The 14,388-nt window shown below is 36.9% G+C and overlaps 2 protein-coding genes across 2 annotated transcripts in view; both read right to left on the reverse strand.

Moving 5' to 3' along the window:
- Positions 1–4,085, reverse strand: part of mybpc3 (myosin binding protein C3) — a 33,968-nt gene extending 29,883 nt beyond the window's left edge. Inside the window, 1 exon segment of the mRNA XM_035521007.1 lies at positions 3,977–4,085. Coding sequence (XP_035376900.1) covers positions 3,977–4,001 — 25 coding nt within the window. The 5' untranslated portion in view covers positions 4,002–4,085.
- Positions 4,086–12,786: 8,701 nt separating this feature from the next.
- The window catches only part of LOC113576701 (low choriolytic enzyme-like), a 4,400-nt gene continuing 2,798 nt past the window's right edge, over positions 12,787–14,388 (reverse strand). The window contains exons 6-8 of the mRNA XM_027008936.1: positions 13,946–14,027; positions 13,043–13,167; positions 12,787–12,844 (exon numbers count right to left, since the gene is read on the reverse strand). Of these exons, the coding sequence (XP_026864737.1) occupies positions 12,843–12,844; positions 13,043–13,167; positions 13,946–14,027 (209 nt within the window). The 3' untranslated portion in view covers positions 12,787–12,842. The remainder of the gene's footprint in view (positions 12,845–13,042; positions 13,168–13,945; positions 14,028–14,388) is intronic.

Raw genomic sequence — 14,388 nt, forward strand, 5'->3', positions numbered from 1 at the left:
GTCTGACTGTGGACTAACAGAGTCCTATATAGTAATGCTATAAAATCATTTTCTTTTCCTTCAATTTCTTTTTTCTTTTCTTCAAAATCTCCATCTGATTTGGGCATTTCACTGCAACAAATTTATATTATAACAAGGGATATAAACAGATTTGTTATAAAGAGTATATAGACAGATTTATGTTATAAAGAGCATATAAACAGATTTATGTTATAAAGAGTATATAGACAGATTTATGTTATAAAGAGCATTTAAACAGATTTATGTTAGAAAGAGTATATAGACAGATTTATGTTATAAAGAGCATTTAAACAGATTTATGTTAGAAAGAGTATATAGACAGATTTATGTTATAAAGAGCATATAGACACAGTGTTTCATTTGTTTGTTTGTTTTATGGCATGGAACATCAAATCCACACCTAAACTGATTGAAACCTCTCACTCCAATTTCCTTTAATACTGGCCAAATTTTCAACACTTTTTCCATCAGTGACCTTGACTAGTCACTGTTGCAAAACAAACTACAATCTTCACCTCTAAGTTGCTGTTTTTCATGCAGTATTAAAAGTGGCTACGTTTTCCAATGCAGAGCACAGTTTTCAGAAGAGCAGCTAATTTGGTTTGTAGAATGTACTCTGGTAAAGTCTAGAAGCAGTTTATATTTTGAAAGATGGCTGTAAAAAATACAGGCTACTAGGCATAACCTTGTTAAATTATAAAAATAATCTAAAACTCATACTTAGCAGCACATGAATTAGGTTAAATTTTATAAGGCTAAATACTTTGCTTTTGCATACTTGTCATGTTCACTGATTTGAAACATTAGCTAGTTAGGTTAAAGTAATCCTAATTAGCTAGTTAGGTTAAAGTAATCCTAATTAGCTAGTTAGGTTAAGGTAATCCTAAGGTTAATAGCTCTTCTTTAACTTAGAAAAGAGTCACATAGGCGAGAGAGCGATTAGGTGACCTCTATTTATGCTCTGCAGAAAGAACTGGAGGAATGGCACTGTTGTTTTCTTTCCCTCCTCAGCTATTTCAAAAATGTGGCAGTCTCCACATTCTCCATTTGTTCTGTTGCCACAAACAGACTTAGAAGGATAAAAAAACAAAACAAAACAAACAACAACACAAAAAAAAAACCAGCAGATAGCATGTCCACATATACTCAAAGCAAGTCCATTTTCAAAAGCAATAATAGTGTGAGCATGGACGCTGTGTTTATCAGAGCATAACAAAGGTGTAAGCCATCTATAGGCTTTATGAAAAAAAGAATACTTTTAGGTCGCTTGAGTATTTTGAGTAATCCATGCACAAGCAACGAAGGACTTACACTCTCTACCGTATGTGACGAGAGGTCATGTGAGTCAGAGAATGGACGACACAAGGGAAACTTATCGGACATCTGAGTCCAAAGTGTGGAGAGACAGGCAGGGCACCTATTTCATCCTCGAAATGGTGATAGCTTGGGCTGAAGAGGCTTTGAAGTTGGTGCTGATAGATTCGTGACACATCTGTGCCCTGGGACATATCCTCTTTCATGTGTACGCTTGTGACAATCAGATGTGATGTCAAAACTGACCTCCATACAATGGAGCAAATAGTATTGGTTCTATTGCAACTGGTCCAATCTTATTAGAGCTGATCAAGAAAGAGTATTGTGTTTTTGTGTGTGCTTGCATGTATGTGTGTGTGACAAAATATGGGGCAGGAACAAACCTGTTCAGGTATAAAAGTAAAAAAAAAAAAAACGACTTTACAAAGTGTAGAGATAGAGAGAGAGGGGCAAATAAATTGTTGATAGATTACAGAATCATCCTAATACATGCAAATCACTTAGTTAGATCAATAAAAGTGACACCTTAACATGGTTCAAATACTGTGGAGCTTAGCACACATAACCCAAAGGTCACAAATTAGACAAATGGAATTAAGTTGATTTTATCATTAGATTTTGACCATAAGAATGATTGCTGATCAGATATTATTTGAATAGAGGACCATTCTCAACACAATGTCCCTGGCATGTAGTGGCGTGGTACTAGGTGTTATGTGGGTGTGAGTGGATCAGTTGATGAAGTACATGTGTCGATGTGTGGTTTGGAGTTGCCAAAAATATCCAGCCATCAGTGGCCCTGCACTCAGAAACTGACCACCAGTGAGTTGAAGAAGGGTTAATACCACCTGTGCATGGTAACAGACAGGCCATAGTCAGTTCTATTTATTAGATACACCTAAACCTAGTTAAATAAACCGAGTGCCGAGAGTATATACAACTTAATCTACGCTCACCATACACTCCATTAGAAAGTATTAACTACATCATAACTCGACAGTACAAGTACATTAGGGAAGGATATTTTGAGCATGTTCTCTGGTACACAGGCATTCTCTGGGGCATGTTCTGGTCAAGAGCTGGTGTCAGTCACATCTATCGTATGCTTAGGACGTCACCCTTTAGTGGCAGGACCAGCAATCTTCTTACCTATGTAATGTACATAACAGTAGCTAGAGGCAGACTCAGTGCAGTACTGGGGCACATTCCTGTATTCCATTTTAAACTTGCTGCCACTTGCAAACCGCATGTTGCATCTAAGGGCCTGTAAAATCTTAAGAAGTTATTATTTAGCCTAAGCACAATCAATTTCTGTAACCTTATCAGTTAAGAGAAAATGATGAATTGTGTTATTTGTTCTTAATTTAAACCGTAATGAATTTACATATTTATACAATGTTTAAAATAAAACATATTTCAATTTTCTTATATTTTTAGTCATTTGGTTCTTTTTCTGCAGTATGACCTCTAGAGCTTAATAGCAGTGTCTTTGCTTTTCTAGCTTACTACTGTCACCTGCAGTTTAATCACTCATACTCACAGGGGATCAGTAAGTCCACTTTTTTACTCACACATTGTTATAACAACTGCTGACTGTCATGGTTACTTTCCTGTTTGGGCTGCATGTGCATGAGCATCCGTTCCAGTCTACCTGGAATTAGCTGGAACGAGCTGTATGCTTCCTGGATTCGGATCTTGGATCCCATCCGAGGAGTAAACTGTAGACTAACTTAGGCGAGGCTGCTCCAATTAGGCTGTTTTTATTAGCTCCTTTCCTGGAATTTGCTGTTCTGTCTGTATTGAGAACCGCATGTGTACAACGTGCCAAGAGATTGACTGAGCAGGGCTTTGCCAACTGCATAGTGTTGCACAGCACTATCTGAAACATGAGGCACAGAGCTGAAAGTCATGGTCACTCATCAACTGGCCTAAAGTGTAGATCTTAGAACTATGCAGACATCAATTAAACAATAGGCGATTATATTGCTTAGTCTGCCATGTGTAAGTCAGCATACTTGTATAGTTTCTATAGTAATGTCTGCAAATAATTAAATCATCTATATATAAGGTTAATGATATATTGATATGTGTTATATCTTGTTAGTATTACCCTATTGAGTGATTACATACAGAAAATATACATAGTATAATGTAAATTTTTTAGTGCTACAATGAATCGGTTTAGCATAAAAGCATATAGTAATATGATGCTGATGGTTAACTGTAATAATAATTTCTACTATGAATATTCCCCTCTGACCACCCATGTGATAACTAACAGGTCTTATAGTGCTGAGCATAAAGAATTAGTAACAGATTGTAAAATGAATGACCAATGTATTGGAGAACTTTTTTTTATCCCATAAGACATCATGGGAGGTCAATCTCTCTGTTTACAGTGTAGCCCCATTAAAAAAAACACATTCAAAACATAGATAATTTACACAGTATAGCAAATACAAATATGCTTGTCCAATAGACACAATGGATAACAATATCATTGTGTGAAGCTTTTTTCAGTTATAACCATTTTTTCTTAAAACACTGTATTAAAAACACCACCTAAAGCTAAATCTAATATAATCTTCAACTTTCTATACGCCTTTCTACCATTAGCTAGAAACTACATAAAAGCCATTACCTGTTTTCTTAGTTGGTTCTGGCATCCTGGTTACCTGGCTGAATGTGTGGCTTATGGGTTAGGACCAAAAGGCTTTTGTGAATGTCCACTACCCTTGTCTTTTATTAGACCCCCCTACAACAGCCCCCCCCCCCCCCCCCATGTCATACAGTCTAGAGACAGCCCCTTCCCTGTCTCTTGAACTAGGAGATAATAAACTCATACCCCTAAACTTCCAAACACCCCCAACCGCCCACCCACCTACCCACCCACCCACCCACTTCCAAAACCCAGACAACATTTTTGGCACCTCCTCAAGCTGACAGGAGGAGAGAGGCTGGAGGTGAATGGTTAAGAGAGGGAGGGGAGGATAGCATAGGGAATGACAGGAGAAGGCATCTTGGGTTAAATTTAGTCTCTCTAACAAAGTCTCTCACACCTTCCAGATGCATGATCTGCCATACCTTATCACATGGAAGGAAGTAAAGACCTACTCTTGATAACACAACAATCACATTATGTGTTGTTTTTACAAATGTTAGATTTATACCTGAGTTTTAACAGAAACATGTTCATAAAATATGCAAAGAATCAAGAATCTTTTTGTAAATGGTTTTACATGATCTCCAATTTATCATTGACTTACTCAAGAGAAATAAATACAAAGGTTTGAGATGTAAATAAATGCTGGCAGCCATAATGAAAATGTATTTGTAGTGTGTATAGGGATAAACTTCATGTCTTCTGCCTTGTAGGCTTTATTTTTGTATTCTTGGGTCAAAAACCAAAATAAGTTCAGGACGCACCTTAGCCGCCTACGTCATCGTCCACTCAAACTCTGTTACCATGACCTGATCATCCTCTCCTGACATAAACCAAATGAGACAAAGAAGACAACCCATTAATGGTATACGGCTGCTAACATTATGCTTTTGTCTAATAAAGTCTATAGAGTACATCGATCCATTTTCCATTTGTTTTTGTACTATTCTGAGTTAAATAACCATTCAGGCTTTTGATATTAACTCCTTATTATAGAATAAACGGTCATGAAATTAGGATGGAAGTGCCGAGCTTTCGAACAGTTCAGCACCACTCTCCCACCACTGAAACGCATCTCTGGGTTTACTGACAAATCAGTGCGCTCAATCATCTCTTCTAAGATCATTGGCACCGCCATTTTCTGCCTTCCTGTGACCCTGTGACCTTTCTGTCAGCGCCTGGTCACTGTGGGAAGAGGCAGTCAGGAGAGGCTGGCAGCAGCAGCAGCCTGCCAGCTTTAGCCCAGAAGAGACAACCCAGAAGAGCTTCACATGCTCCCAGACGGCCCCTACGAATGCCATTCATCTAATGTAATGTTTATATACTGCCACAGGCAGGCTGCTCTTTACCTGACTCCAGTAGCACCAGCAGGAGTCGTACCATGGGTCTCCCCTTTGACCTTTGTCATTTGAAATGACAACAGCGTGCTGGAAAGTTTGCAAGGTCACATGCTGTGGTTTCTAACATGCCTGAGCTAGGAATAGTTGCGCTCTTGTACCCATGGGTCAGGGGTCTGAGGCGTGTCTGGAGTAGCAGGAAGACCCAATTTGTGCGCAGCCTCATTTCACCTACTGTGTGAACAAGCATGAGAATAAGAGCAAAAAAAACAAAAAAAAAAACAATCCTGGACATGTCATCTTTGGAGAAGTGTGAGAAGCTTTTGTTAACACATGGCTATATTTTTTTAAATGTGCCAAAGGATTGCAGCCTTCATCTGGACTCCCCCAAATGGCATATCAAATATTTATCTTTTTTTTGCTCTGGGAGTCATTGTCTGTATATTTTGGGTATTTATGTGGGCTGCATTCTTTTAACCATGTGAACCCTTTTCTTTGAACCCGCTGCACCCATGTCGTAGGGGATCCGTCCTTCAGCTCCAATTGGATCTTCCTGTGGACCTTTCTTTTTTTCTTTCTTCATAGCAACCATTATGTAATTATGTTACCATTGGTCTTTGTGATTGGATAATACTTTTTCTATGTAGATCATACAATTAATTTTATATTAAAAAACTTTTTACAGCTAGTTCACACATATTTGCTGGCTTGTTATTTCAGATATTACAATATATGACCAGGAGTGACATCTTAGTTCATTAAATCAGTGCGCAAAAACAAAAAACTCAAAAAAAAAAAGTCAAGAATGTATTCAAATTTAAGTTATTCATTTTCTTAGAACTGATTTTTTTCTGAGCAACAATGAAATTATGTCCTTTTTAAGTCTTCTTTTGTACAACTGTTATAAATATCTCATCAAAATCTACTAATTTTGTGAGAACTTGTTCACTGAGAATTATTGTATTTAATTTGTTTTAAGATAAGGTTCCAGCTTCACAGATTTTTGGTTCACTGGTCATCTATATGCATCAGCTAAGCTACCAATCAACCAAAGTATACAAAAATCATAGTATATCACAATAATAATGCCATTTGCTGTAAATTTTATAATGCCCAGGAGCAGTCAGGGGCAAATGCTGCATTGTGTAGTAATTGCACTTGAATTGTCTTTCATTTTATAATGTATTATATTATCTTGCATCTATCAATCTTAGTACCAGCACTGGGTCTTGTTTCTGGCAGTATTTAAGTTTAAGGATATTTTTGGACTCCAACCTGTTTGTACTAGCTAAGCACTTTTGAAAGTAACATGCCTATTAAGAGTATCTGTTAAATGACATAAATGCAAATATAATTTCACTGTGGTAAATATCAAAACAATGATTGCAAAATATATAGAGTAAATATTGCCAATTACAATGAAAGTGTGTCCACCAATTTGAACCCATTCTGTATGTTCCGCAATAAATGTTTTCAAACTTTCAGTTTTCTGGAATTCACAGCATGGAAGGATCATTGCTACCAATCAAAACAAGTGACCCTTTAATGGTTTGTTAATGTCAACATTTAATACAATAATGTACCTCTCAGAGCATTATGTCCACAAGATACAAAACTACAGTGTAAAACATTATTTGTTGATTTAACTTAATAATGTAAGTAACCTGGTTTGCGTAAAATTTTAAGTGTATTAAAACTCATATATTAAGTTGACAAAATGTAGAAATTATGTCAAAGAAAGAGATTATGTTGATCTGAATAATATTACCACTACCACTGTACTATGACATAGAACTCTAACAACATATATCTTTAGATTTATTTAAAATTATACATCAACTTAATTGAGCATGAGAATGCATTGAGAAAAAGTGTAATAAATAAACTATAATGCAATTATACTTGTGGTTGTATTCATTTATTTTTTTTAGTTGTGTTAACTATAATATTTCAGTCAATTTGATTACAAATAGCTTGTGGTTTTAGCAGTTCTAATGCCTCATGTTCCTTAAAATATGTAAAACACTATCCTTTTCCATTTTAAAAATATCACCATGAAGAAAGGTTCTATTTCAGCCCACACAAATGCCCCATAAGCACAAATCCACCCAACAACCTAAATACTCCTAATTGACTAATACCTTCCTAGACCCAAAATGCACCTTCATCACAAACAGTACTCCATGACTAAAAACCCCTCAACCACATTCTCTCACACATAAATACCCCTCAGCCAAACTGGGATGACTGGAATACCCCTGACTGCCAACCTGCCCCTCAACTCCCACATCTATTTGTTCCCCAACCACAACCCCTGACAATCAAATGCCCCTTAACCAAACACCCCCTCAACACATGTTCTTCCCAACAAAAATACCTTCACCCTCAAATAGCTTCCAAACATAAACACCTATTAACAGCTAAATGACCCTCAACTGTCAAATGCCTCCCTACCACAAATATCCCCCACAGCCAAATAAACTCCTTATGCGCTAGTCTAACAACCATGCTTTGTCATGGTTTTATACTTAATGCATTTTATGCTCAGTTTTTTGGCTGTGTTGCACCTTTGTGTTGCACCTTTGTCGTGAGCAACATATGCCTCCAACTACAATGAAGAATCAACAACCAGATGTCATTAAACCATAAAATAAAATCAACACATTAAAAAATCTCTAGACATCTTTTGTTTTTCTTTTGTTTCAGACTCTACAACCACCCCCCACCACAAATACCCCTAAGACTCCACAAACTAAGACTCCACAACCTAAGTGATCTTTTAAAATTGAAGTAGCCTATGTAGTAATATTTATTATTAAATCTTCACAAAATCTACACAGCCAATTCAAGAAACTGTAATATACACATGTTTTATCATGTACCCACTCTGATGCCCCTCTCAGGATTCAAATACCTGTAAACAATAATCTCACACTACTATAGTTTCTTCTGCATATAAGGTAAAACCATAATTCAATAAACTATTAGCCTAAACAGCTCTAATGCCTTTCAAACTTTGCAAAAATATCTGATGGTGAGGACAGACCTACACTGTGTGCACAATTATTAGGCAAGTTGTATTTTTGAGGATTCATTTTATTCTAAAGGAGAATATCTATGCATGAATAATTATTGGGTTTTGATGGGGTTTATTATAACTATAAGTGTGCAGAATGTTTACGCAACTAAATGAAAAACTGAAAAATGAAAAAAAAAATCCCACCTCACTTGCTTTTTTTCATCTGTTAAAGTGAGAATAATAAGCAACTCAAAATTTACAAATAAACATTCCTGACATTAAAAAAAAAAGTGACCAATATAGCCCCGCTTCTTTTCAATAACAGTCATAAGCCTTCCATTCATGGAGTGTCCATTTCTTATTCTGTTAACAATCAACTTTTTGTGCAGCAGCAACCGCAGCCTCCCAGACGCCGCTCAGAGAGCTACACTGTTCTTCACCGTAAATCTCCCATATAAGAAGGGCCCACAAGTTCTCAATAGATTTAGGTCAGGTGAGGAAGGGAGCCATGTCATTATTCTTTCAGCTCCAAGGCCTTTACTGCCTAGCCAAGCAGTGGAGTACTTCCATACATGTGATTCACCAATGGTCTTCTTGAAAGATGCAGACATTTTCCTTGTACAACTGCTTGAAGAAAGTGTCTTTTAAAAACTGGCAGTAGGTTTGGGAGTTGATTTTGAGCCCATCTTCACCTCGAAAATGTCCAGTTAGCTCATGTTTAATAACACTAGCACATAGCAGTACCCCACCACCACCTTGCTGGTATCTGAGTCGAAGTGGATCTCTGTACCCGTTACTCATCCAGCCACGGGCCCGTCCATCTGGTCCGGCAAGAGTCACTCTCATCTCATCAGTCCATAAAACCTTTGAAAAATACATCTTCAGATATTTCAAGGCCCAGTCTTTGACGTTTCACCTTATGTGTCTTGTTCAGTGTTGGTCGGGTTTCAGCCTTCCTTACCTTGGCCATGTCTACGAGTACTGAACACCTTGTACTTCAGGGCACTCCAGGTAGTTTGCAGTTCTGGAATATGACAATACTGAAGGATAATGGGTTCCTGGTCGCATCACGTTAAATTTTTCTCAAATCTTTGGCAGGTAATTGGCTTCTGTTGACTATTTGCAACAAAATGTTCGATGGTTCTGTGATCACACCCTAATTACCAACTAATATCTTAGTAATTTTAAGAGTGCCGCCTAATAATTATGCATACCTTGATATAGGGTGTTAATCTCCATAGGCCGCACCCTCTCTCATTACACAAATACACTTCACTTGATATGCTTAAATCCAATAAGTATTCAAGTTTATACAGCTTGGAGTTGGAAAATATGCATAAAAATGATGATATGGTCAAAATACTCTCGTCTAATAATTGTGCACACAGTGTACTTCCAGTGGGGGTGCCAAATGTAAAAAGCTAATTTCTGTTTTTTGCTGACATTTTTTGTACCATTTAACTAAATGTACATTCTTTTAGACAGAAAAAGCATAAACCTCATGTTTTCAGAAAACTGTCAAGAATGTTTAGCGGGCTTTTTCAAGACAACTCAAAGTTTATTTATCTACTAGGCTGCCACTAGAGGGTGACATGAGGCATATCCACAGGAATATATACACTCCTGTTTGCTTAAGAACAACTCACAGGTTTTTCTGTGCTCAGTTATTCTTCAGTGTGTTTGTGAAAGACTAGGCTGGTATTTGGGGTACAGACCTGAAGAGCTGATGCTTGGGTTTCTTTATTATCTTGCCCTGCTTTCTTCTTTAAAGCCTTGAGTGCTTTTCCCCTCTTAAATTGCCCTGAGCCCCCACCACGGTGTCCCCAACTCTAGAATGATCTTTTCAACCTGTCCCTCCTTTGTTGGGAAAGCCAATTTTTGTCAGTTTTGTACCTTTGCTACTCTTCCATCTGGCATGCTGGTAGGGCACTGGATTGATAATCTTGAGGGTAGTGGTTCTAATCCTGGTGGGGATCTTCTGGTTTTCTCCTTACAGGACATTCCCACCCAAGTGACCCAGGGCTCCTCCCCATGTGTATTTTCTTTGTTTTTGGGAGTTCTGCAGCTGCTCTGCACTTGGGTTCTAATATTAGTAGGTGGCTCACCTGGTTTGCCCTGCCCTCTCACAGTTGGGTTCAACTCTAGTTAGGTGTGTAACTCTACTTAGGTAAAGTAATTAAACATATTAAATACAGACAACATAATGTAATGCAGTATTTATGAGTGAGGTCTACTTAGGGATGTTCTGCTCTAAAGCCCTGTTGCAAGAGCTTAGTTTTTTTTTAGCCTTTTACTGTGGATACATCCAAAATTTGAGCATTAAGAGAAGAAAGATCCTGTTTGGTATGTAATTATACTTAGTTTAAGGCACTTGTACCTTTACGACTCCTTTACTCCTGAAATCAGCTGCTGTATACCTTGTGCTATTGCATTATTATTTCATTGTTATTACGGCATGTTGATGCCTTATTGTTATTACATTGTGTTATTAGTTTATTACATTGTTCTTACATAATGTTTTTACAGTTTGTTATTACAGTTTGCTATTAGAGTTTGTTCTTAGGGTTATTGTAGTTGCTTATTACATTGTTATTACATTGTGTAATTACAGTTATTAAAGTTTGTTGTTAACTGAAGACTCCAGCAACTGACCAATCAGTAGCATCGTGGGTGTGGGTGTGTGTATAATAAACACATTTGTAGATGACTACAGATGGACAACATAAAAAAACTCATGCCTTAAGTAAAAAGGTTTACTGTACCACACTGTCTGATGTTCTACACTGGAATTTTGCTTAAGCTTTTCGCCTTCATGGATCAAGTTCAGTGCAGTTGAAATGATCAGCTACTGCTAAAATCTGACTTTAAAATGTCTTGAATGTTTTTGCAAGCCAGTATTTCTATGAAGAGAGCTCTGTAGAGGCTGGTATGTTATATTCTACACAGTAATTCAATATTGCAGTATCCATCATGAAATGTAATATTGCAGTTCATTTATAAATCACTCACAGGATATTTCACTCCATAAAAATGATTGAAAATAAATTCTGGAGCGCTAGTACATTCATTCATATGGTTTGGGATTGCTTTAGGACTTCTGGTCTCTGAAAAGGCAACAGAACATCTTCACTAATATTGCTGTTATATAATGACACCTCTGGCCCACACTTATTCCAACAAAAAGCAACAATTTTGTTGGAATCATATTTATTAACATCACATATTGGTGAATATCATCTCATACAATCCTTTATCAAAAATGGAAGGAACAATACTTAGATATGTACTTATTATATTTGTCTGTGGCTAGATTACATAATATAAATTCAGTCTCTTTTAACTGCAGGATGGGCAATATTAAGGCAACATTTGTCACATCTGCTCAGGGCAATGCCACCTCTGGCCACCAGAGGTCATCCTCACCTGAGTTTTGACTTCTTCACTGGTGTGTCATCCTCTCTCATCTCAGCTGTTCCTTGTTGCTCATTTTGTGCCCTGTGTATGTTCGTCTGTCTCCCCATTCAGTTCATTGCAAAATCTTGCACCTACTTTTTCTGAGTGTTTCCTTTTTTAATTACTGTCTGCCTGTTTATCACCTTGTCTTTGCCTTGTGCTCGCTGTTCTGGATTTCTCCTCTGGATCCTTGTCTGCCTGCCTGTCTTTGTTCTGATCTGACCCTGGATTACTGTTTCAGACTTGTGTTCTGGATTTCGTTGCTGCTCTACTACTTTCAGTTATAACACTGCACGTGGTTCCACAAACTCCTGTTAGACATGTTGGATTACTGACAGGAAACTGCTTTCTAAGGTAATGTGGAATGAGGTTTCATTCAGTGGGTTTTTGCCTTTTTGGGTTTCTTGTTCCCTTCTTTTTCCATTTATTTTGTTTTTAAATTTTTTTCTTTTATTAAATAATTACTTGAGTGGGTAGTTTTGGCATTAATATTATCTCACAGTATCACAAAACTCCTGCCAGATGTAAATGCTCTCATGTGAGCATGGGAAAGTCGGAGATGTAGAGTAAAACATCTATACAATCTACCTGTTATCAATAACCTTGGAATGCTAAACTCTCTCCAGCCATAAATACCGTGCTAACATTACAAATTAACTAAATGATTTGAAAATGGTGCAATTTCAAAAACATTCAACTTGGCTGCTCCAGCGATAACATTTCCAAAATTCCAGTTGTTCTAAAGTCATAGTCTCAAATACAATCTCTGTCTGTTCTCTCTCTGTACACTACCAACATGTATGAACATATGACATTGAACATTACCAAGTGCTTAAGATTGTGCACATTTATTTTGAAGTTTATATATATATATATATATATATATATATATATATATATATATATATATATATATAGTCAATAAAACATGAATGCGGCAGAGAGCCCTCTCAGTAGGACACTCGTATGCGTTGTGAAAGTTTTTGACTAATCATCTCCTGGTTGTCTAATGAATGGATTGATGTGTTTTTTCAGTTCCTGAAAGATAAATTAATAGACCAATAATCAAAACCTTTCATTAAAAGTTCACACAACTGTATAACTTAAATTTCTCCCTGTCTTTACAGAGAGTGCTCAGCATAAGACAAAATATGAAAAAACACACTGCAAGTTACTGCACTGTGAGCATGAACCTTTAACACTGTAGAAGTAAGATGGAGCTAATATGGTACTCACAGCACTTGTAGAGTCTGTTGATTCTGGTGATGTCATTTTGACTCATCTGCCTTGCCTGGCCAAAGGCTACATTGCTGTTGGGGATGGGGACCATGGTAGGCAGACCATTCTTAGAGAAAGCAGTTCTGAAATAACAAAACACAAAATCAGTACATACAAAGCATTTTTTACTCCTTAGTCTTCATTGCATAAACATACATGTGATTAATTTTAGTACTTTTTTTCAGATAAAACATGTATGATTCCAGAAGAACATGACACATTTTATTAATTCTAACCTTATTTAATTGTGATACCACTATGTTACCACTGTAGAACTTTGCCTTGAATATTGAGTAAGGAATGTTTATTATTTATTAGAATAATCAATCAATAATCAAGTTAAATGTTGTCTTGTGAGGTATGGGGAAGCAATGTAAATCAAGAATTCTAATGGGAACTTGAGTCAAACATACATGTATATATTACATCTCCACTTTATAATACACTGCGCTGTGTTTCCTCATATTAGATTTTAGATATTATTAAACCACTATGTTGGATGTACAAGAAATAGCTTATACTCTTTCAAATGTTTAATTTGTACACTCTGTCCCTCACCAGTATGCCAAAAATGTTTTCTATATTTAAAAAATCAGCTGAACAACCTGTGATACCTTTTGATCACAGCTGTGAGAAGGATATTACTATCAATTAAAGTAATTAAACTGATTAAATATAGACAACATAATGCAGTATTTATTAGTTAACTCTTAAGCCCTGTTGAAAGAGCTGTGTCATTTGAAGTCTTATACTGTAGGTACTTCCAACATGTGAGCTGTAAGCTACTGTTCAAATAAACTCATATGGTACAATGGATCATGGAGCATACAAACAGTTTCAGCTGTTTGGTGAATGCCTGACCTGTGGTACTGCATGACAGACTCGTAGTCATAGGGAGTACCCTGGTTCAAAGTAGCAATCTTCTCAAAGTTGTACTTCATGTCTGTTGGGAAGTAAAAACATTAATGGTAAACTATTGAAAAACTTCAACCTTATGTAAAATTAGAAGCCAGTGATATTGACACAAGGAAACCTTTCAAAATGCATAAAGGTTTTCATCCCAAATCCAGCATTTTGAGACTCTACACTAAGCAGAAGCGGCTGATATGGAGAAATCTTACCATTGGCTGGAAAAGGCTGGATTGGCACTAATCATGGTAGCACAGGAACTAGTTCTGAATACAAGATCAATAGAGGCTGGAATCTACTACACCAGGCAGGACCTCAGATGCAGATTGTGCAAAGATGCTCCTGAGGCAATCCCGCACATAACAGTGGGATGCAAGATGTTAGCAGGCAGAGCG

Source organism: Electrophorus electricus, chromosome 21, assembly GCF_013358815.1.
Source record: "Electrophorus electricus isolate fEleEle1 chromosome 21, fEleEle1.pri, whole genome shotgun sequence".
NCBI classification, from domain to species: Eukaryota; Metazoa; Chordata; class Actinopteri; order Gymnotiformes; family Gymnotidae; genus Electrophorus; species Electrophorus electricus.